The following is a 22,247-nucleotide window of genomic DNA, read 5'->3' as shown; positions in this document are numbered from 1 at the left end:
CGCGCGTTGTCACCAATCTCCGCTCTGTCCCCCCCGGCTTGCAACGCGCTCCCAAGTTGTGACCCACCGGCGCTGTGGAATTTATTTTTCACCTCGTTTCACGGCAGACGTGGAGGCAATAAAAAAATCTTCCCTTCGCACCCGTGGTTGTTTTCGTGGGGTTTTTTTTTCCTCTTCATCCCTCTGAGCGGCTTCTGGTCCTTCTGGTGGCCAAAGGCGGGTTTGCAGCGGCCTCAACAAGGTTGGTTCCACCTGGTGGCTCCTCATCCTCACTCCAGGCAAATTTCCCGGCTGGTGAAGCGACAGTTTTCGTCACGGGGTGTTTTTGTGCAAGAGGGTAATTGAATGTTAATAAAACCGCATGAGGAAAAATCCATGTTTTGTCACACAGGGGGAAAAGCAGAGGGTCTGTTGGGGACCGTGAGGGAACGAGTGCAGCTGGGTTTGCACCCTAAACCTCCAAAAAAAAAAAAAACAAACAACCCTGGAGAGGATTTGGGAATGGCCCTAACGGGGTGAAAAGGCCCCAAATTCCTGGTGGGGCCTGGTGGGGTTGGGAGATGAATCCTCTGGAGGATTTTTGGGATGTGGAGCCACTGTGAGTCCCAATGCAGTGTCCTCGGGGGCTCCTGGCACCTCACCTGAGCCAGGTGAGAGCCTCCATCCCCTCCCGGCTCGGGATGTGGCTCCCCGGGGTCACTTCTGGGGATTTCTCCTGCAGGATAAGGAAAAGAAGCAAAAACGGGGTGGAGGTTTTAGGGGTGGGCACCTGGGGGCTGCTGGCACCGCCCCAAACCTCCCCTGGCAGCCCCTGCAAAGGCAATTCCTCCATAAAACCAACAAATTTCCCCCCCAAAAAATCCATTTCCCGCTCAGAACGGGATCAGCGGGTCCAGGGATGCCCCTCCAAGGAGCGGGAGGTTTGGAGGGGATTCAGGGACCCACTGTGGGGTCGGCACAGCCCCGTCCCCTCCGTGGCCCCAGGTGCCCCCGGGGGCCCTGCTCAGGTGTTTGTCTCCGTCGCCGACACGAACGAGGGAACAGGTTTATCCCCGTCCAGGGAATCAGGGCTGTAATTAATCGTGAATAATGAGTTTCACAAGGATTTCCATTCTCCCGACGTTTGTGAAATATCCCGAGTTGGGATTTCCTCATCCATCAATCCCGGTGATTCAGCTGCACCGGGGACCCAGGAGCCTCCTGGGCTCTGAGTTTTATTTTAATTCAATCCGGGCTGTTTTTGATATCACAGTGGCCTCTAGAGTCCTGCAGGACATCAGGCCCGGAGCTGTCCAGGGGCGGAAAGAAACTTTTTGACCCCAAAGCAGAGATCCCGATGTCCTCCCGCTCCCACCGGGATGTTTTCCACATCCTTCAGGGCTTTAAATTCCTTCTGTTTGGGTTGAAAGCCTTGGAGTAAAGAAAGGACTGGCTTGAGGGATTCCAACACTGCTTTTAGTGCACCTCTGCTGGCTTTAGTCAGAATTTTTGGGGGTTCTTTGCCACCTTTTAGTGCACCTCTGCTGGCTTTAGTCAGAATTTTTGGGGGTTCTTTGCCACCTTTTAGTGCACCTCTGCTGGCTTTAGTCAGAATTTTTGGTGTTTCCTTGACGCTATGGCCCGTCCAAATATGTTTATTTTTACCACCCACCACCACGGCCTGTTTTTATTCCCTCTCCCTTTTATTTCTGGGGTTCCCCACAATCGCACCTTCCCACCCTCCAACACCTGTCCCTTCTCAGGTTGAATTTTGGGCACAAAGAACAGGAAAACGTCGCCACCAAAGGTGACAAAAAATCCCAAACGTGACCCGGCCCGGCGTGGTGGGCAATTAACATTTTTAATGGAGTAACAGGAGCGGTGTGGGGATATCGATCTGCTGCCCCGTGAGTCAAAGCGGCGGCGGCAGCAGCACAAAAACTCCCAATTAGCTCGGGGTGCTGAGCAATCAGGTCCCTCCAGTGGGGCCCCAGCGGGTTTCCGGAGCTGGGATATAAAAACCCCGGCTCCCCGTTTCTCCTCAGCGCCTCCGCTCCTCGGCCTCTCCTCTCCGGCTCCTTCTGACCCAGGTGAGTCCAGACCCATCAGATTTTTGGGGTTTTTTGAAGCTTTTCCCCAGCCCTGAGCTCCCCGGATTTTCTCCTCCCCATCCCGTCTCCCTCTCAGTCCTTCTGCCAAGAAGGAAAAGGGGAAAAATTCCTGCCTCAGGTGGGCTCTGGAGTCTGTCCAGCTCGTCTCTTTTAACTTCTCTCTGATGTGCAAAGAGAAAAGCTCAAAGAGGCACCACGGACGGGTGAGGACTCTCCTCCCGCTCCGGAGCTCGGCTCAGAATCACGGAACCGCGAAATCACGGAATCGAAGGGTTGGGCTTAGAAGGGACCTCAAAATCATCTCTCTGGTTTGAGGGACACCCCTCCCCTTATCCCCCGGGGTTCTCCAAGTCCCACCCAACACCACCTTGGACACTTCCCCCGTGGTCGCCTTCACTCACGGATGAGTTTTCCCGGCAGGTCTCCGGCCATGTGCTCCCGCCAGGACAGGGACCAGTGCCACCAGCAGGAACGGTCCTCCTGCCACGGCGGTGGCACCTCAGGGTGCCACGGTGGCAGTGGCGGCTCCGGGTGCCACAGGAGCAGCGGATCCAGCTGCCACGGGAGCAGCGGCGGATCTGGATGTCGTGGTAACACTGGATCCAGTTGCCATGGAAACACAGGATCCGGCTGCCACGGGAGCACTGGATCCGGCTGCCAGGGCAGCAGTGGTGGATCTAGTTGCCATGGAAACACTGGATCCGGCTGCCATGGAAACACTGGATCCGGCTGCCACGGAAGCAGCGGTGGATCCTGCCATGGGAAGGCCCAGGAGTGCCAGCAGCAAATCTACCAAGTGTCGAAGAGGAATTGATCCCCAGGAACGATCCTGCGCCGCGTTCAGAAAAGCTTTGCGTGCCCCCAGCAACTTCCGAGGAAAATGTGTCCGTCCTTCCTTCCTTCCTTCCTTCCTGCCTTCCTTCCTTCCGTCCTTCCTTCCTTCCTTCCCCTCCCCTGGTGGCTCCTGTAACCCGCCCCGAGCTTCTCTGTGGCTGTTGAAATAAACTCTGCTCCTGCTGGCAAAGCTGCGTCCGGATCAGTCTGATCTGAGCCCCCGCGATCCGTAATTCGGGAGAGGTTTTGAGCCAAAGATTTCTGTAGACAAAAAAAACTTCTTTGTTGTAGATTTTGGCGGGTTTTTTATTTGTTTTCGGGGGATTTTCTGGGGGGTTTTGGTTGGTCGGTTGGTTTTGGTTTGGTTTTGGTTTTTTTGAGGTTTTTTGGTTGTTTTAGGTTTGGTTTTTTTAGGGTTTTGGTTGGTTGGTTGGGGATTTTGGGGTTTTTTTGGGTTTTTTTGTTTGGTTTGGTTTTTTCACCATTCGGCCCCAAAACGCAGCCCCTAGGGGGAGGTTCTTCCACCTGCTGCTGCCACAGGTGGCGAACCCCCCGCCAGCCTTCCTAGAAACGCCGCCGTGCCCAGCCCAGCCCTGCCCGAGCTCTGGGCCGTGCCAGGGGCGTTGCTCCCTCCTTACACAACCAGCTGCTGGATTTCTGCTCAACTTGTAATTAAAACCGAATTGGGTAATTTATTGCCCCGGTATTGCCATTCATGAAGCGGATCGTGGCGGCGATAAGATTGTTCTCGAGTGCGTCAGGAGGATCAGAAATTTCTGGCATTGCTGAAAGGGGTGCAGGCAGCAGCTCACTCCCTGGTTTTTGGGAGCGGGGACAGCTCGGGAAAACTCCTTGTCCTGTGGTTTTCCTGGAGCCCCTCCATTCCAAAACCCATTTTTGGGGCACATCCAGGTGGCCAACCACAAAAGGCGGAGGTGCCCATCATTAACGAACTCACAGCAATTAAAACACTGATGAGCTGAACACAGGGAGATGCCGAGAGCCAAAACAAATTCCTCCGAGTCTTTTTTTTCCCCCCAGAGGTCATTGACCTCTTTAATTTCGGAACAAAACCCAATTAAGGAGCAGCGACCAAACCCAGGCAGGGTTTGCCCTGTTCTAGACCGGGGCAGAGGTTTAGCAAGACGAAAGAAGCCTCAGGTGGTGCTCACCTGGTTCCTTCACCTGCCCTGTGCTCCCACCTTTCCCAAAAAAACAAAAAAAATTTTCCGTATTTGGGTGGCAGAAAATGTGGAGGGGCTTTGGGTGGTGCGAACCACTCAGCCTCCATCTCTCCGTGCTCCCCAGAAAACCTCAAAAATCCGAAGACAAAGGCAGGAAAGGAAATATTTTCCACCCAGTGTTTCCCAAGCCCTTTTCATCCCCGACAAAAAAAAAAAAAAAAAACCCCACAGGGGTTCCCGGGTGGGGAAAAAAAAATCCATCTTTCAGCCTCGATCTGCTTCGTGTTTAATGATCGAAATCCAAATTTCTGGAATTATTTTTCTGTCACGAGCAGCGACGGGAAAGGGCCGAACGAGCCCCGTGCTCCTGAAGAATTCCCGGCCCACGCAGCAGAATGGAACAGGGAGTGTCCCAAATTATCGCCTCCCATGAGCTCCCCGTGTGTGGGGCCGGAACAGCGCCGGGATTTGCTGGGACAATTAAGAACTAATTGGGGATCGGGGGAAACGTAAAAAGGGTGTTCCTGCAGCTCTGGAGAAAGTCCCGGGGGTCTGCCAGCTCCCCACGGTGTGTGGCCGAGGGCTCCCGTGGGATCCTTCCTCCTCCTCCTCCTCCTCCTCCCCTGGAACCGCTCACCTGGAATAAAATAAAAGCGTTTCACGGAATTGTTCCCGGGCTGAGACACAACCACATAATTAATCACCTCGCTAATCCTGGATCCAGGGCAGGGCTTATTCCTTCCGGAAAAAAATCAGAATTCCAGCTGCTCGTGGCAGTGGCAGGAAATCTGGGAGTTTCAAAACCGTGTTTGGAGCTGCTCTGAGAGGAAGGAGGTGACACATTCCAGGCGAATCCCAAAATCCCTGAGTTTGGAAAAGCCCCCCAAGGGTATCGAGGCCAAGCTGTGCCCGATCCCCTCCTTGTCCCCAGCCCAGAGGGTGACAAGGAATTCCCTGGACACCTCCAGGTTTGGGCACTCCAAACCTCCCTGGGCAGCCCCTGCCGAGGCCTGGCCGCCCTTTCCATGGGGAAATTCCTCCTGATTCCATCCTGAGCCTCCTGCCAGGGAGTTGTGCAGAGCCCAAAATTCCCCCTGAGCCTCTTTTCCTCCAGGCTGAGCCCCTTTGCCAGCTCCCTCAGGATTTCTCCAGCCCCTTCCCCACCTCTGGACCCTCTCCAGCCCCTTCTGGAGACATCCCTGGACATTCCCCAGCTCCCAGCATGGAGGGAATTCCTGCTAAAGAAGATTTTTCTCCTTTCCCGATGGTATTTTTGTTATTTTCAAGCCCATTTTGGTTTTTTTTTAAGGGGAGGTTTACAGACCTAGAGGGACATCGTGATTCAGGGATGAGCCGTCACGTCCCCCCCACCTGAACCCAAAGCCCTCCCCGGGCGTGACCAACCCCAAACCCGACCCAGGGAAACCGGGGCCGCCCACGCGACTCCCCCGGCCCGGCAGAGCCCGGCAATTAAATCTCTGCGGACAGGAAAGGCGACCTAGAGAAGGAGGAGAGAGGCAATCCCAGCGTGGATCAGGTGAGTCACCCCAGGAGCCCGAGGAATGGGGGAGGAAAAAAAAAAAATTAATTAAAAAAAAAAAAAAAAAAAAAGCCACGGGTGAATGAAATGAGCTGTGGGGACAGGGAGGGGCTTCCTCTGCAGGTGGGGTGGGCAGGGAGGGTATAAAAGCGCTGCTGTCCCCGAAAGCCTCATTGCCTCTCACTCCTTCCTCATCTCTTCTCTTCACCAGCAGCTCAGGTAAGAGCTGGGGGGGGCTCCAAAAGCCTCGGGGGGGGGTTGATGGGTTTGGGACCCCCAGGCCTGGAATTGGGCTGGGATTTGCTCTGGGAGTTGTGGGGAGCAGGGGGAGGATGAGGAGGGATCCTCACACCTGGAATTGGGCTGAGATTTGCTCTGGGAGTTGTGGGGAGCAGGGGGAGGATGAGGAGGGATCCTCACACCTGGAATTTGGCTGGGATTTGTTCTGGGGGTGGTCAGGAGCAGGGAAGGGGATGAGTAGGGACCCCCACACCTGGAACGGGGCTGGGATTTGCTCTGGGGTGACTGAGGAGGGATCAGGGGGAGGATGAGGAGGGGGCCCAGGGGCTCAGAGGTGACAGAGATGGGGACGTGCAGGGACAGTCTGGAGTGGTGGCTCCCTTTTGGAAAGCTGGGCACGGCCTGGGTGTCCTCAGGTGTGACAATCCCAGAGAGGGAAAAGGATCCAGTGCACTAAAGAGAAATCTGGGATCAGGCCGAGCCTGGCAAAAGGGGAACACCCGGAAAACCCTCCCTGCCACCTCCTCTGTCCCCACAGGTGACCCAGCACAGCCCCATGTGCTCCCGGCAGGAAAAGGACCAGTGCCACCGGCAGCAGCGCCAGAGCAGCGGCGGCTGCCACAGCTCCGGGGGATGTCACAGCTCCGGGGGTGGCGGCTGTCACAGCTCCGGGGGTGGCGGCTGTCACAGCTCCGGCGGCAGCTCCGGGGGATGTCACAGCTCCGGCGGCAGCTCCGGGGGATGTCACAGCTCGGGAGGTGGCGGCTGTCACAGCTCCGGCGGCTCGGGCTGCCACGGGAAGCCGCAGATGCAGGGCCAGCAGCAGCAGCAGCAGCAGCAGCAGGTGCCGCAGATGCCGCAGCAGAAGATGAAGTGACAGCGCGGCCCCAGAGCCTTGTCCCGGCCGGGAGCGGCTCCCAAATCCCGCCCGGAGCTCCCAAATCCCGCCCGGTGCCCTGGGGAGCCCGGGAAGGGTCCGGCCGGGGCTGGCCCGGTGCCCCGGGCTGTGCCCCGGCCCCGCCGGCTGCCCAATAAAGAGTCACATTCCCTAAATCCCTCCTGCCTCCGTGTGTCCTTAATCCCCTCATCCTCGTGTTCCAGAGCCCGGGAAGCAGCCTGGGAAAGGGTTTTGGGGTTGGGATGTTTTTACCAGAGCCAGGGAAGGCGTTTTGGGGTTGGGATGTTTTCCAGAGCCAGGGAAGAAGCCCAGGAAGGGGTTTTGGGGTTGGGATGTTTTTTCCAGAGCCCGGGAAGGGGTTTTGGGGCTGGGATGTTTTTTCCAGAGCCAGGGAAGGGGTTTTGGGGCTGGGATGTTTTTTTCCAGAGCCAGGGAAGGGGTTTTGGGGTTGAGATGTTTTTTCCAGAGCCCGGGAAGGGGTTTTGGGGCTGGGATGTTTTTTTCCAGAGCCAGGGAAGGAGTTTTGGGGCTGGAATGTTTTTTCCAGAGCCCGGGAAGGGGTTTTGGGGTTGGGATGTTTTTTTCCAGAGCCAGGGAAGGGGTTTTGGGGTTGAGATGTTTTTTCCAGAGCCCGGGAAGGGGTTTTGGGGCTGGGATTTTCCAGGGGTTTTTGCCCCAGGAAAAGCAGGAGGAGCCGATTTTCGGTACCAAAATCCGCTGATTTGTCCTGAAAACGATGCTCCAGCTGCCCCAGCCCTGCTCCTGTCCCCTCCGACACCTCCCAGGCGTTTCTCTCCGGCAGCTCTTCCCTCTCCAGAGGAATTCCAGGAGGATTTTCCCTCATCCCATTGTCCCCGTGACCGTGGCAGCTCTCACGGAGAACAAAAATCCACTTTCCCCCTTTTTTTTTTTTTTTTTTTTTTACTGGGATGATTCCCGTCTTTACCTTTAATCCCGAGCAGGGATTAAGCTCTGGGACAGCAGGGGCTATAATTAAACCCGGCTTTAATTTCACCGAGGAAAACCAGGCACCCACGGCTCTTCCCACGGCGGGCGGGCGAGGCCGGCAGTTAGCAGCAGCAGGAGATGAAACCCGAGCGATATCCGCCGGCGGTGAGCCAGGGTCGGGAGCTGGGGTGAGGGATCCGATGGCACGGAGCTGCCTCATTTCCCGGGAAAAAAAAAAAAAAAAAAATAGAGGGAGACATTCCTCTTACAAAGGTGATGGATCCCGGGATCCTCATTCCCTGCCCTCCGTCGGGATCCTCATTCCCTGCTCTGGATCTCCCCCCTGGGGATCGTTCCTGATGGATCGTTCTCGCAGGATCATTGGGGATCCCATCACTGGGGATCGTTCCTGGGGGATCATTCCTGATGGATCATTCCCGATGGATCATTCTCGCAGGATCATTGGGGATCCTATCATTGGGGATCATTCCTGTGGGGCCATCTCCGGGGAATCATCCCTGGGCAATCATCCCTGTGGGATCATTGGGGATCCCATCATTGGGGATCATCCCTGGGGGATCATTTCTGTGGGGTCACTGGGGATCCCATCATTGGGGATCATCCCTGGGGGATCATTCCTGTGGGGTCACTGGGGATCCCATCATTGGGGATCATTTCTGTGGGATCATCCCTGGGGGCTCAGTGGGGATCCCATCATTGGGGATCATCCCTGTGGGATCATCCCTGGGGGCTCCCAGTGTTGGAGAAAACCCCAAAACCCTCTCCCCATCCCCTGGCGTGTCCTGCTGGACCCCAAAGCCCCCGGAGCCCCCAGAGTTCCCAACCCCGTCCCGACCCCTCAGAGCGTCCCCAGCACAGCCCTGAGCCCCCTCCTGCCTCGGGAGACTCCCAAAATCCCGGTTTTACAGTTTTTATTGGGGTTTTGTCGTGGTCTTACAACCGTTTATTGTGAGAAGGGAGTGGAAAAAAAAAGACCAAAAAACTCTTTTGGGATATTTACAGTGCAGAAACATCTCCGTGAAAACCCCCCCAGCCAGAGCTGAGAAGAATTTTTGGTGTGTCCAAAAAGAAAGAAAAAAAAGGGAATTTTGCTGTTGACTCAGGATGAGCTGGAGATGAGCTCCGAAAAAATGAACCTTTAATTTATTTTTTTTTTCCTAAGGAAAATTAAATTGCCGCTGTGGGTTCTTTATTGCTGCCGTAAAGGGTGAGTCAAGTAATTGCCCGGCTCATCCCAGCCCTATAAACCAGGGATTTTTTAAAATTTATTTTCACTTTCTCCCCATTTAAAATAACCGGGGTGAAGGGGTTGAGATCCCGGCCGTTGCTTTTTATGAGGAAAAAAAAAAAAAAAAAGAAGAAGAAGAAAAAAAGAGGAAAAAAGAGGAGAAAAGAGGGGGAAAGAGGGGGAAAGGGAGGGAAATAGGAGGGAAAAAAGAGGGGGGAAAAAAGGAGGAAAATGGAGAAAAAAAAGAGAGGGGAAAAAAGAGAGGAAAAAAAGACAAAAAAAGAGAGAAAAAGAGGAAAAAAGAGAAAAAAGAGGGGAAAAAAGAGGAAAAAAAGAGGGGAAACATTTTTAAAAAGAGAAAAAAAAATTAAAAGAGAAAAAAAGAGAAAATCTACCCCCAAGCCTTCAAAGCTGCATTTTTCGAGCCCCCCCGGAGACGCCGCCGGAGCACCGGGAGCGAAGGAGCCCCGGGGATATTTTTTGCCTCACGGAGGTAAATCGGTGCCGCCGGGCGGGGTCCCGACTTGTCCCGGGATGTGCCCGGCCTGGAGGAGCAGGGAAAGGAGATCCCGGTCCTGACCACGGGGAAATCCAGGATTCCTGCGGGGAAAACCCTCCCCCCAAAAAAACAAAACCTCAGCGGGAATTCAGCACCTCCCTGCAGCCCCCTTTGCCCAATTAGCGTGCCGATTTAATTAGAGCTGATCGAACAGCCCCCCCCGAGCTCAGCTCCCGCTCCATCCCTGGGCAGTGGTGACAGCTCGTCACCTCGGGGTGACACCAGCCCCTGTCCCCACCCCAGGGTGTCCCCCGGCCGCCCCTCACCTGCTCCCTGCCCGTCCCGGGGGCTGCAGGAGGCCTCAGTAGACGCAGGGCTTGGCTGGAGCCCGCTCCTTGTTCATGGGCTCCGTGTCGGGGTCCCAGGGCCGGGAGCTGGGTCTGTCCTTGGTGCCCGGGGACCTCTGAGGGGACAGAGGTCAGCCCCTGCCAGCCCCTCCCCAGGTGGGGGAGGACCAGGGGATGGATCTGTCCTTGGTGCTTGGGGGCCTCTGAGGGGACAGAACCCTGTCAGCCCCTCCCCAGGTGGGGGAGGACCAGGGGATGGATCTGTCCTTGGTGCTTGGGGGCCTCTGAGGGGACAGGACCTCATCAGCCCCTCCCCAGGTGGGGGAGGACCAGGGGATGGATCTGTCCTTGGTGCTTGGGGGCCTCTGAGGGGACAGGACCTCATCAGTCCCTCCCCAGGTGGGGGAGGACCAGGGGATGGATCTGTCCTGACTGCTCAGGGACCTCTGAGGGGACAGAGGTCAGCCCCTGTCAGCCCCTCCCCAGGTGGGCAAGGACCCGGGGATTGATCTTGGTGTTTGGGGACCTCTGAGGGGACAGAATCCCGTCAGCCCCTCCCCAGGTGGGGGAGGACCAGGAGCCCTCAGCCCAAGGAGCCCCCCGGGGCCGGAGGAATCCCAAAGCCCCCTTCCAGGGGATCCCAGCCGCCCCTTCCCCGTTTTCCCCGCGGGAAAAGGGGGCACAGCGGGGGCCGGGAGGGGACACGGCAGCTCTGCACGACAAACCTGGAGGGATAAAACCCCAAATCCCGGGCTGTGGGCACCCCAAAATCCCACCCCCAGCACCTCTGCCCCCCTCCTGTCCCCCGGCGTTACCTTGACAGGAGCCAATTCCTGCTGGATCAGCTTCTTGAACTCGCCCCTGCTGAAGGATTCTGATTTTTTGCCCTTCCTGGCGCTGCCCTGGGAGCTCTGCATCATGTCGGTGATGGCTTTGATGAGCCTGGACATGGCTCCAGTCCTGGAGAGGGGAGCAGAACCTCAGGCCACGGCCAGGTGGGGAAAAAATCCCCGAATTCCAACAATCCCAAACAGCCCCCACTCGGCCTTTCCATGGTTTATCTCACTTTGCTTTCCCGGGCCTTCAATCATTTCTGCACTTTCCCTGGGTTGAATTAAAGGGGATTAAATTAAATTAAATTAAATTAAATTAAATTAAATTAAATTAAATTGAAGCTGTTGCCTGGAACCATCCAGGCGCCTCTGGGGGTGAACGAATCAGCTCCCGCAGGTGAGGAAAGCGCGTCCAGGTGAGCTGATGCCTGCCGGGTGAAAAACAAACCCCCCTCCCCAAAAAAAACCCACAAAAATCTCGTTTCGAAGCGCAAAAAAAGAAGCGGAGGAGACTCACCTGCGTGCAAGGGAGGGAGGGAGCAGCTCCTGGCGGGATCGGGGAGTGGGAGGAGGAGAGGATTCCTTCCGGTCAGTCCTGTTCCCTTCCCAGGGATCCTCCCTCGTTATCCTCCCTCATTATCCCGCCGCTCGCTCCCAGGGTGTTTACCTGCACACCTGGCCAGGTGTATGTAGGTCAGGTTCGCACCTCCCTGGATCCCCAAAAGAAAAAAAAAAAAAAGAACAACAACAAAAAAAAACCAAACCGGCCAGAGGTCTGTTCCCTTCCTGCGTCAAACTCTGCGTTTAACATCCCCTAAAGGGGTTTTTTGGGGGTTTTTTCTTTCTCCTCAACAACCCAAAGGGGGTTGTGAGTTCGTGGGTGAAGTTTAGAAAATGTCACAGAAAAATTCCTGCGGGTAAAAGGGGTTTCATCTGATTTTTTCAGGCCGTCCCAAATGTCACGCCTTGTGAAAAAACAAGGCGGGTTTTTGTTGGTTTTTTGTTTGGGTTTTTTTTTTTTTTTTTTTTTTGTGATTAATTTTAAGAAATAGGTTTAATAATAATAATAATTTTTTGAAAAGACAATTAGGAAATAGGGGGGGGGAAGCAAAGTATGACTTGGCATTCAGCCTGCTATTTTAAAGGCTTTTTAAATTTTTTGGGGGGGTTTTATCGCATGATTTTGTTGCGTATTTAAATTTCTTTTACAAACTAATTTTTATGTTTTAGGAACTGTTTAGTATGGGGGTTTTTTGGGGGGGGGGTTTGTTTTCTTTGTGGCAGCCGCGGGGCTGAGGGGTCTGGGGCTGTCCTGGGGGCACCTGGCCGGGCTCAGGGCTGTCGGGGACACCCCCAAGGACATTTTTTGGGGGGTGACAAGATGAGGACAGAAGAATTTGGGATGTTAAAAACGGGTGGGCGGCCTCGCACCGACATCTCCCCCACCCCAAAAAAAAAAACAACCCCGCAGGGTTCGATTCCATAAATGCAAATAATCCGAATTATTCCGGCGCGTCCTCGGGCAGGACCCCGGTGGCCTCGGGCGAGTGTCGCCTCCTCCCGATGTCACATCCCGGCAGGTGGCAGCAGGAGCCCTCGGCTCCCAAATCCCGGGATTTTTATGGGAGGGGGGGCTGGAAAACTCTGGAAAACTCCTCCAGGATGGCGGAGCTGCGGTGGGGCTGGAAGGATGCCCGTTTTTGGGGGGGTTCGGGGGTCACGGGGGTGGTCATTCCCTTGTCCCCAACCCCAGGGTGACACAAGAGGAGCCGCCCCCCCCCCCCCGGCTCCTGAGTTGACAAATATCCGGTGACAGCAACGCCCGGAGCTCCTGCCCCATCCCGGGGCCCCCCAAAAATCCCCGTTTAGGGCAAATCCTCGTCCCCGGGGCTGGACACCCCCCAGAGCCACCCCAAAAAATCCCCGTTTAGGGCAAATCCTCGTCCCCGGGGCTGGACATCCCCAGAGCCACCCCAAAAAATCCCCGTTTAGGGCAAATCCTCGTCCCCGGGGCTGGACACCCCCCAGAGCCACCCCAAAAAATCCCCGTTTAGGGCAAAGCTCTATGGGATGGGGCTCCAGGGACCCCAAAGCTCTGGATGGGGTTTCAGAGACCCCCAAAGCTCTGGATGGGGCTCCAGAGACCCCAAAGCTCTGGATGGGGTTCCAGGGACCCCAAAGCTCTGGATGGGGTTTCAGAGACCCCCAAAGCTCTGGATGGGGTTTCAGAGACCCCAAAGCTCTGCAGGATGGTGGTCCAGGGACCCCAAAGCTCTGGATGGGGTTTCAGAGACCCCAAAGCTCTGCAGGATGGGGCTCCAGGGACCCCAAAGCTCTGCAGGATGGGGGTCCCCCCCGATTTGGGGTCAGAGCTGAGGACACCCCGCTCCCGCAGCAGACTTGACCTCCTCAGGAGGAATTTGACATTTTTGGGGGGTTTCCAAACCGGCCCCGGAGGAAGCTGAAGCAACCCCCCGGGGGTGAAGCAAACCCGTGGGGGTTTTGTGTTAACCTGGGGCGGGGGATCTTTCTTCAGCTCTGCTGTTTTTGGGGAAGCTTCCGGAAGGTTCTTTCCCGGAGCTGGGCGATTTCAGGGCTGCAGGTCGCCCTTGGGAAATCGCCCGGTTGTGTTTTTTCCTGCCCCCCCCCCCCCCAAAAAAAAAAGAGGGTTTGGAAATCCATCGACGTTTCCAGCCGCCTTCTTCTTTTTTTTTTTTTTACAAATTTCACAAGTGAACTTTTTTTTTTTTTTTTTTTTGGTGCAGATTTGGGGTGTTCTGGGTGAGGAGTTTGGGGTTGTTTCCCGTTGTTGTCCGCACAGAGCGCAAATTTAACGTGTCCACCTCCATCCGGGGAGCCAAAAATGCCCTAAAAAGGGTTTTTCTCCAGAAAAATAAAGCCTAAAAAGGGTTTTCTGCCAGAAAATAGTGTTCATCCTTCCTCCCAGCCCCTGCCCGCCATACACAGCTCAGGCTCGGGAGATCCTTCGCTCCCCCAAAATCCCATTTATTCCTTGACTCCCCCAAAATCTCATTTATTCCTTCATTCCCCCAAATCCAAATTTATTCTTTCATTCCCCCAAATCCCATTTATTCTTTCACTCCCCAAAATCCCATTTATCCCATTTTTATCCAAAATACGGGGAGTTTTTCCCAGCTGGAAATACAAAAAAAATCCCTCAAATCCCGGTGCAACCCCAACCTCCGGAGAAGCCGCCGCTGCCAATCCCAAATTCCCAGACACCCGCCCCACCCCTGGGAAGGTGAATTATCCCAATTTAGGGGAAGAGGAAATCCCAAAAAAAAAAAAAAAAAACCCACGGAGAGAGCCAGGAGAGCTTCGGCAGCCTCGGGGTAAAATCTTTATTTGGCAGCAAAAAATTCACCGAGCGGGGAGGAAGAGGAGGAGGGAGGGCGGGGTCAAGGCCGGGTTGGACTCCGGAGTTTTTCCAAGCTCCGAAATTTCTCGGAGATGAGGGAACTGGGGGCTGCAGGCCTCAGTGGTGGTGCTGGTGGTGGTGCTGGTGCTGCTGGTGGTCCTCCACCTCGTGCAGGTGCTCGTGGGTGGCGCAGGTGACGCGGGTGACCAGCAGCATCATCTCCCCGAAGCTGATCTGGGCGTCCTTGTTGGCGTCCAGGTCCTTCATGATCTGCTCGATGGTGGCCTTGTTCTTCACGTGCTGCGACAGAGGAGGGGGAGAGGTGAAATCCACCCCCAATTCCAACGCCCGCCGTGGGAAAAGGTTTCCTTTGGATTTGGGGAAGTGAGTTCCAAAGGAATAAATGGGATTTGGGGGAGTGAAGGAGTAAATGGGATTTGGGGGAGTGAAGGAATAAATGGGATTTGGAGGAGTGAAGGAATAAATGGGATTTTGGGGGACTGAAGGAATAAATTGGGATTTTGGGGGAGTGAAAGAGTAAATGGGATTTGGGGGAGTGAAGGAATAATTGGGATTTGGAGGAGTGAAGGAATAAATGGGATTTTGGGGGACTGAAGGAATAAATTGGGATTTTGGGGGAGTGAAGGAATAAATGGGATTTGGAGGAGTGAAGGAATAAATTGGGATTTGGGGGAGTGAAGGAATAAATGGGATTTGGGGGAGTGAAGGAATAAATGGGATTTGGGGGAGTGAAGGAATAAATGGGATTTGGGGTCTCTGTAGCTCCATCCCACAGAGTTTTCTAAACCCTGGGGAAGAATCCAAACCCTGGGGGTGAATCCAAATTTTGGGGGTGAATCCAACCCCTGGGAGTGAATCCAATTTTTGGGGGGTGAATCCAACCAATTCAACCCAAACCCCTGGGGGTGACCCCAACTTTTGGGGGTGATTCCAAGCCCCGGGATCCGCCCCTGGGCCCCCCTCACCTTCAGGTAATTAGCCAGCTGCTTCTCAATCAGCAGCTTGAGCTCCTTCTTGCTGAGGGTGTCCCTGTCGCCCTCCCGCCGCGAGAACTGGTGGAAGACGTCGATGATGATGTCCATGGCCTTCTCCAGCTCCGACAGATGCTCCTGGCTCTGCTGGGACTGAGGGGGAGAAACGGGTCAAATGTGGGGGGAAATGGCAAAATCGGGAAAATAACTAATGCCCAGGGAAATAGCAAATAGCCAGGGAAGTAACAAATATCCAGGGAAATTATGAATATCCAGGGAAATTATAAATATTCAGGGAAATAGCAAATATCCAAGAAAATACCAACACCCAGGGAATTACAAAATATCGAGGGAAATGCCAAACACCCAAGGAAATAACAAATATCCAGGGAAATTATGCAGAGAAATAATAAATATTCAGGGAAATTGCAAATATCCGGGGAAATAACAAATATTCAGGAAAAATAACAAATATCCAGGGAAATACCAAACACCCAGGGAAATAACAAATATCCAGGGAAATAACAAATATCCAGGGAAATTATTCAGAGAAATAATAAATATTCAGGGAAATTACAAATATCCGGGGAAATACCAAATATTCAGGAAAAATACCAAATATTCGGGAAAATAACAAACCCCCGGGACTTGCCTTGCTCATCTTGTCACCTCAGCGGTGTCCCCCGGGGCGGGCGCGGGGCCGGTGTCACCGCGGGGTCCTTTATAGGACCTTTCCCGTTGTGAAATGTCCCCGTTGTCCCCGTTGTCCCATCCCCTTCCAGCCCCCCCCCGGCGTTGCTCAAGGTCCCCTTTAGGGGCAGTTCCCTAAAAGTGGCTTTTGTTGTTTGGGGTTTTTTTGTGGCTTTTCCCGCAAGGTCGGGATGTCACGGCCCCAGGTGGGGGTGGCCCTGTCCCCTCACCCGCTGGGATTCTCCTCCAGCTCTGGGTAAAGCCCCTTTCCCTTGGGATTCTCCCACATTTTCCTCCTCTCCGGGAGCCAGCGCTGCTGTCCCTGAAATGTCCCCCAAAATGGCCCCAAAAATAGCCCCAAATTGGCCCAAAAATGTCTCCAAAAATGGCCCCAAAATGGCCCCAAAATGTCCCCCAAATGGGCCTGAAATGTCCCCAAAAATGTCCCTGAAGTGCCCCCAAAATGTCCCTGAAATGTTCCCAAAATGTCCCCACTGGGGACATAGGGGACATCTCATAATGGGGGGGTTCTGGTGCCCAGAACATCTGGGGACATCGGGGACATTGGGGACACTGGGGACATTTCACACCGGGGGGTTCTGGGGACACTGGGGACATTGGGGACATCTCACACCGGGGGGTTCTGGGGACACTGGGGACATCGGGGACATTTCACAATTGGGGCATCCGGGACCGGCCCCGGCGTTGCGGAATTTTGGTGCAATTTCAGGAAACCTCATTGGGTCACTCTGATCAGCCCGGAGGTGGCAGGGGGACAAGGGTGGGGCACAGGGGGACAAGGGTGGGGCACAGGGGGACAATGGGGGGCACAGGGGGACAAGGGTGGGGCACAGGGGCTGGGACAGAGTTTGTTTTGACGTTTTGTGGAAATGAACGCAACACCTGAGGTGAGCAGCAGCTCTGGAGCATGTCCAGGTGTCCCCACTGAGCCATAAATCCACATTTTCACCGTTTTAGATGATGTTAGACGTTTTAGATGTTCGTTTTCAGCCCAGGATCTGTCGGGAAGCACCCGAGGACCCGCAGGGACACCCCGAGCTCCCAAAAGCCATCCCAAACACACTTTTAGGAGTCACTGGAGCCACTTTCAGCGGCTGATTCGGGGAGAAGGGACCAGCATCTCCGTCCCCTGGCGGTGACACCGGACGGGGGAATGAAGAACCAGGAACAAACTCGGAGAATTTCAAGCGATGCTTTATTGCGCCGTGAGCGGGGCCAGCCCCAGCAGGCCGAGGAGCAGCCGGAGCCGCCTTCCCAAAGCTTTTTCCCCCTCTCCCGGTTTTCCGGGATTTTCCCCGAGGCCGGGCTCAGTCGCGGTCGGGCCCGCAGCGCTCGGAGCCGTGGCTGATGCGGTGAGCGTCGTCGGCCAGTTTGCTCAGCACCACCGTGAACTCCTCGAAGCTCAGCTCCTTGTCCTTGTTCAGGTCGGTCTCTTGGAAGAGTTTGTCCAGGTAGCCGGGCTTGTTCCTGTTCTGGAATTTGGGGTCAGGAGGGGGATTGGGGGGAGGGGTCATGTCCCTGTTCCCCACCCCGTGGGAGCAAAAGGAGCTGCCCCTGGGAAGGGTTTGGAGGCTGCAGGGTGTCCTGGCCCTCCTCTTCCTCAGCCTCACGTTAAACCCCAGAGGGGACAGGATTTTGTCCCAAAAAAACCCCAGAGGGGACAGGATTTTGTCCCAAAAAAAACCCCGGAGGGGACAGGATTTTGTCCCAAAAAAACCCCAGAGGGGACAGGATTTTGTCCCAAAAAAAACCCCGGAGGGGACAGGATTTTGTCCCAAAAAAACCCCAGAGGGGACAGGATTTTGTCCCAAAAAAAAACCCCAGAGGGGACAGGATTTTGTCCCAAAAAAACCCCAGAGGGGACAGGATTTTGTCCCAAAAACCCCAGAGGGGACAGGATTTTGTCCCAAACCCTCGTGGCGGAAGGAAGAGCAGGGGTGACCCCGAGCTGGGTGGGACCAGAACCTCCCTCCTGTGCTCCCCACGGCCCCAGAGCCCCCCTGAACCCCATTCCCATGGGATTTCCCCCTGGAACTCACACAGGTCATTCCCCACACCCCCCAAACCCCATTCCCATGGGATTTTCCCCCCGGCACCCACACAGGTCACTCCCCACATCCCCCAAACCCCATTCCCATGGGATTTCCCCCTGGAACTCACACAGGTCACTCCCCACATCCCCCAAACCCCATTCCCATGGGATTTCCCTCCCGGCACTCACACAGGTCACTCCCCACATCCCCTAAACCCCATTCCCATGGGATTTCCCCCCTGGAACTCACACAGGTCACTCCCCACATCCCCCAAACCCCATTCCCATGGGATTTCCCCCCGGAACTCACACAGGTCACTCCCCACATCCCCCAAACCCCATTCCCATGGGATTTCCCCCCGGCACTCACACAGGTCACTCCCCACATCCCCCAAACCCCATTCCCATGGGATTTCCCCCCGGCACTCACACAGGTCACTCCCCACATCCCCCAAACCCCATTCCCATGGGATTTCCCCCTGGAACTCACACAGGTCATTCCCCACATCCCCCAAACCCCATTCCCATGGGATTTCCCCCTGGAACTCACACAGGTCATTCCCCACATCCCCCAAACCCCATTCCCATGGGATTTCCCCCCTGGAACTCACACAGGTCACTCCCCACATCCCCCAAACCCCATTCCCGTGGGATTTCCCCCCTGGAACTCACACAGGTCACTCCCCACATCCCCCAAACCCCATTCCCATGGGATTTCCCCCTGGAACTCACACAGGTCCCCAGGAAGGACGGGGCCTGCTCCCTCAGCAGCGTGCTGAAGTCGTCGAGGCTGAGCAGGTCGATCTCTCCCTGGCGGATGCTGTACTGGTGGAAAATGCCCACCAGGGTCTCCAGGGCCTTCTCCAGGGTGCAATTCCCGGGGAATTGTTGGCTCCCGGCGTGGCTGTGGGTGCTGGAGGACATGGCTGAGCTCTGCAAGGACCTGCAGGGATCGGGGACAAACCTCAAAGGTGAGAGGAGCCAAAAATGACGAACCTCAAAGGTGAGAGGAGCCAAAATTCAGCACCTGGAGCTCCGTCCTGCCGGGGCTGAGCCCGGGGGAACCTTCAGCTCCTGGATGTGGAGCAGGAAACGAGGGGATTTGGGGATTTGTTGACTTTGCCAAGGGAGCAGCTCGTCCCAGCGCACCTGGGGACGTTCTTCAGGTGAGGGAAGCGGGGTCAGGCCCGCCAGGGAGTTCAGGGCAGGGGGGGCACGGAATTAATGGTGCCTCCATCAAAATCCCGTCAATTCTCCTCATTTCCCAACCCCAAACCCAACCTCCTGCCCCACCCCGAGGAGAACCCACGGCCCTGGGTCCCGAACTGCTTCTCCCTCACCCTTTTCCCTACCAGGATCCTCCCTGCCCCACTCACCCGGGTCTCCAGGAGGGTTTTCAGGGGGAGGGACGCGTCGGTGTGAGCCGGGAGCCCGGAGCAGCCCTTTTATACCTGCCCGAGGTGTCTCTTTCATCAGAGCTGGTGGTGACACACCTGTCACAGGCACCGGCCTGAGCTCGCGTTTCCCGCACCTGGAAACGGCCAGGCGTTTCCCTCGGCATTCCTGTGCCCTCAGTTCCTGGTTGCACCCACCGGGCTCTGGGAACATCGTCCTTGTCCCCTCCGTCACCTCACAGGGCTCAGGGAGGGGAAAAACCCCAAATCTGTCACGCCTCCGCGGCCGGGGCAAGGCTCCGAGTTGCCAAAACTTCGGGGAGTTTTGCAACGGGGCTGAAAATTCACGCATTTTCCTGCACAAAATTCTCACATTTTCCTTCACAAAATTCTCTCGTTTTCCTTCACAAAATTCTCACATTTTCCTCCATGAAATTCTCAGGTTTTCCTTCATAAAATTCTCGCATTTTCCTTCACAAAATTCTCACATTTTCCTGCACAAAATTCTCTCGTTTTCCCTCGGCTGTGGAGCAAACCGGGCTGTTTCACGTGGAAACAGGGATGGCTTTGTCCCCCCTGGAGGAGCTCTGAAGGCGGTTTTCTGTTTTCTACACCCCCGGCCGGCTGGACGCTGCCCAGGACGAGTCTGTGTTTTATAACTTGTTTTCCGGAATATTTTCCATTGTTCTCTATCCGTACCAGACCTCTGCTCTGGCTCCAGCGATTTTCGGGAGGAAACTGGGCATAAAACCAGGAGAAAACTGGAGGTCGGGGTCTTCTTCTGGCTGGTGCAGGGAATGCCACGCGTTGTGCAATTGTCACCTCAGTGTCACTCGTGTCTGGGACAAGAAGAGCAGACAATGAAGACAAAGAGAAGATTTGAAATCAGACAATGGGTGGGAGGAAGAGGGAAGGACCAGGCGAGCCAGGGGAGCGCCCGTTCCCGTTCGAGGATGCTCCTGTGTCCCCAGGGCACGGCAGGGCTTGGGTTCCGGTTATCCCTGACTCACTGGATTGCTCCTTTTGTTTCCCGGACCCGGCTCCTTGCAGAGTGTGACCGATCCCAAATTGGAGTGTCACCTATCCCAAACTGGAGTGTCACCCACCCCAAATTGGAATGTCACTTTATCCCAAACTGGAGTGTCACCCACCCCAAACTGGAGTGTCACTTTATCCCAAATTGGAGTGTCCCCCACCCCAAACTGAAGTGTCACCCACCCCAAAGTGCACCCTCGTCCTCCAGCTGGCAGGGAAAGTCTCTGGTTCAGCCCCTTTCCCAGTTTTCCCGGTTTTTTTTCCCCAAAACCTGTGGGGGAGGCAGCTGGCGATGCCCAGCCTTGCCAGGGGAACAGTGCCCGAGTGACAGCAGGTGACAGCAGGTGACAGTGAGTGACATTGGCCTCGAGGGACAAGGGCAGCTCCCCACAGTCGGAGCTGTCCCCGTGTCACCTCCCAAAACCCGCTGGTCCCACCCGGGGCAGGATCCAGGTTTGGGCTGATGTCGGAATTGTCAGAGCTTCTGAATCTGGAGAGATGCTGCCCACAGGGATCCGCCCTGAATCCATCAGGGATCCGCCCTGAATCCATCAGGGATCTAGCCTGAATCCATCAGGGATCTATCCTGAATCCATCAGGGATCCGCCCTGAATCCATCAGGGATCTAGCCTGAATCCATCAGGGATCCGCCCTGAATCCATCAGGGATCTATCCTGAATCCGTCAGGGATCCGCCCTGAATCCATCAGGGATCTAGCCTGAATCCATCAGGGATCCGCCCTGAATCCGTCAGGGATCTATCCTGAATCCGTCAGGGATCCACCCTGAATCCATTCACCCTCACAGGGATCCCACGTGTCCCAGCCACGCCCTGTCCTGTCCCCACGGCACACAGGTGTCCCTGTCCCCCTCCTCACGTGTCCCCACGGCACACAGGTGTCCTGTCCTGTCCCCATGGCACACAGGTGTCCTGTCCTGTCCCCACGGCACACAGGTGTCCCTGTCCCCTCCTCACGTGTCCCCATGGCACACAGGTGTCCTGTCCTGTCCCCACAGCACACAGGTGTCCTTGTCCCCTCCTCACGTGTCCCCACGGCACACAGGTGTCCTGTCCTGTCCCCACAGCACACAGGTGTCCCTGTCCCCTCCTCACGTGTCCCCACGGCACACAGGTGTCCTGTCCTGTCCCCACAGCACACAGGTGTCCCTGTCCCCTCCCCACGTGTCCCCATGGCACACAGGTGTCCTGTCCTGTCCCAATGGCACACAGGTGTCCCTGTCCCCTCCCCACGTGTCCCCATGGCACACAGGTGTCCTGTCCTGTCCCAATGGCACACAGGTGTCCCTGTCCCCTCCTCACGTGTCCCCATGGCACACAGGTGTCCTGTCCTGTCCCAATGGCACACAGGTGTCCTGTCCTGTCCCCATGGCACACAGGTGTCCTGTCCTGTCCCAATGGCACACAGGTGTCCCTGTCCCCTCCCCACGTGTCCCCATGGCACACAGGTGTCCTGTCCTGTCCCCATGGCACACAGGGGTCCTGTCCTGTCCCAATGGCACACAGGTGTCCCTGTCCCCTCCTCACGTGTCCCAGCCACGCCCTCCCATGTCCCCAGGCCTGTTCCAACCCGTGCCATCCCTGCCAGGTCACCCATGTCCCTCTGCCCATCCCACGCGTGTCCCCATCCCCAAAACCCATCCCTTTGTCTCTCCCTCTTTTGCAATTCCAGGTTTTTCTGGCACCAGCTCCTCGTGCTCCGGGATTACGAGGCCGGCGGGGAGATGTTTCACCATTCCCGCTTCCCAAAAACCCCAAATGAGCAGCACGGAGCCGGATTTGGGGCGGGGGCTCCTCACCAGCCTCCTGCAGAGGTTTGGGGGTTTTGGGGAGCACTGGGGGGGGTCCCAGGGTTGGGGGGGACAGCTGGGGGGTGGCAGCACTTGGCGGTGCCCAGGGTTGTCATCGGGCGGCAATTCCTGGTGCCGGGAAGCGCCACCTCCCAGGAGCAGCTGGCAGAGCTCCCACAGGGCAGCGTGCCAGGATTTGTCCCCAGGATTGATTTGTCCCCAGGACTGATTGTT

General features: G+C 55.8%; 4 protein-coding genes across 4 annotated transcripts; 2 read left to right on the top strand and 2 right to left on the bottom strand.

The window, feature by feature from the left end:
- The first annotated feature begins 2,520 nt into the window (after window positions 1–2,520).
- Window positions 2,521–2,904, top strand: LOC136302930 (loricrin-like). The gene has a single exon (XM_066206509.1). It carries the CDS (start codon window positions 2,521–2,523, stop codon window positions 2,902–2,904), a length of 384 nt encoding a protein of 127 aa, XP_066062606.1.
- Window positions 2,905–5,846: 2,942 nt separating this feature from the next.
- On the top strand, window positions 5,847–6,765 carry LOC136303033 (keratin-associated protein 5-4-like). Its single transcript, XM_066206620.1, has 2 exons — window positions 5,847–5,867; window positions 6,427–6,765. The coding sequence occupies exon 2, from the start codon at window positions 6,445–6,447 to the stop codon at window positions 6,763–6,765; it is 321 nt and encodes a 106-aa protein (XP_066062717.1). The 5' UTR covers window positions 5,847–5,867; window positions 6,427–6,444.
- A 7,235-nt stretch (window positions 6,766–14,000) lies between these two features.
- Window positions 14,001–15,769, bottom strand: LOC136303026 (protein MRP-126-like). The gene is made up of 3 exons (XM_066206611.1): window positions 15,686–15,769; window positions 15,028–15,186; window positions 14,001–14,341 (listed from the first exon to the last, which is right to left on the bottom strand). Exons 1-3 carry the CDS (start codon window positions 15,692–15,694, stop codon window positions 14,159–14,161), a joined length of 351 nt encoding a protein of 116 aa, XP_066062708.1. The 5' UTR covers window positions 15,695–15,769; the 3' UTR covers window positions 14,001–14,158.
- A 1,128-nt stretch (window positions 15,770–16,897) lies between these two features.
- Window positions 16,898–19,801, bottom strand: LOC136303023 (protein S100-A7-like). The gene is made up of 3 exons (XM_066206608.1): window positions 19,153–19,801; window positions 18,509–18,719; window positions 16,898–17,216 (listed from the first exon to the last, which is right to left on the bottom strand). The coding sequence occupies exons 2-3, from the start codon at window positions 18,698–18,700 to the stop codon at window positions 17,052–17,054; spliced, it is 357 nt and encodes a 118-aa protein (XP_066062705.1). The 5' UTR covers window positions 18,701–18,719; window positions 19,153–19,801; the 3' UTR covers window positions 16,898–17,051.
- Window positions 19,802–22,247: the final 2,446 nt, after the last annotated feature.

Source organism: Chamaea fasciata, unplaced genomic scaffold (assembly GCF_029207755.1).
Source record: "Chamaea fasciata isolate MVZ Bird 193981 ecotype frontalis unplaced genomic scaffold, bChaFas1.0.hap1 SCAF_31, whole genome shotgun sequence".
Taxonomy (NCBI): Eukaryota; Metazoa; Chordata; class Aves; order Passeriformes; family Sylviidae; genus Chamaea; species Chamaea fasciata.
The sequence above is the reverse complement of the archived record's forward strand: the minus strand, read 5'-3'. Positions and strand labels throughout refer to the sequence as shown.

Excerpts from the sequence above, each read along its gene's own strand:
- LOC136302930 (XM_066206509.1), top strand. The coding sequence starts at position 2,521 with ATGTGCTCCCGCCAGGACAGGGACCAGTGCCACCAGCAGGAACGGTCC.
- LOC136303033 (XM_066206620.1), top strand. The coding sequence starts at position 6,445 with ATGTGCTCCCGGCAGGAAAAGGACCAGTGCCACCGGCAGCAGCGCCAG.
- LOC136303026 (XM_066206611.1), bottom strand. Across the intron at positions 14,342-15,027 it reads AGCTGGCTAATTACCTGAAG|CACGTGAAGAACAAGGCCAC; the intron begins GTGAGGGGGGCC and ends CCTCTGTCGCAG.
- LOC136303023 (XM_066206608.1), bottom strand. The coding sequence starts at position 18,700 with ATGTCCTCCAGCACCCACAGCCACGCCGGGAGCCAACAATTCCCCGGG. Across the intron at positions 17,217-18,508 it reads CGTCCTTCCTGGGGACCTGT|AACAGGAACAAGCCCGGCTA; the intron begins GTGAGTTCCAGG and ends CCCAAATTCCAG.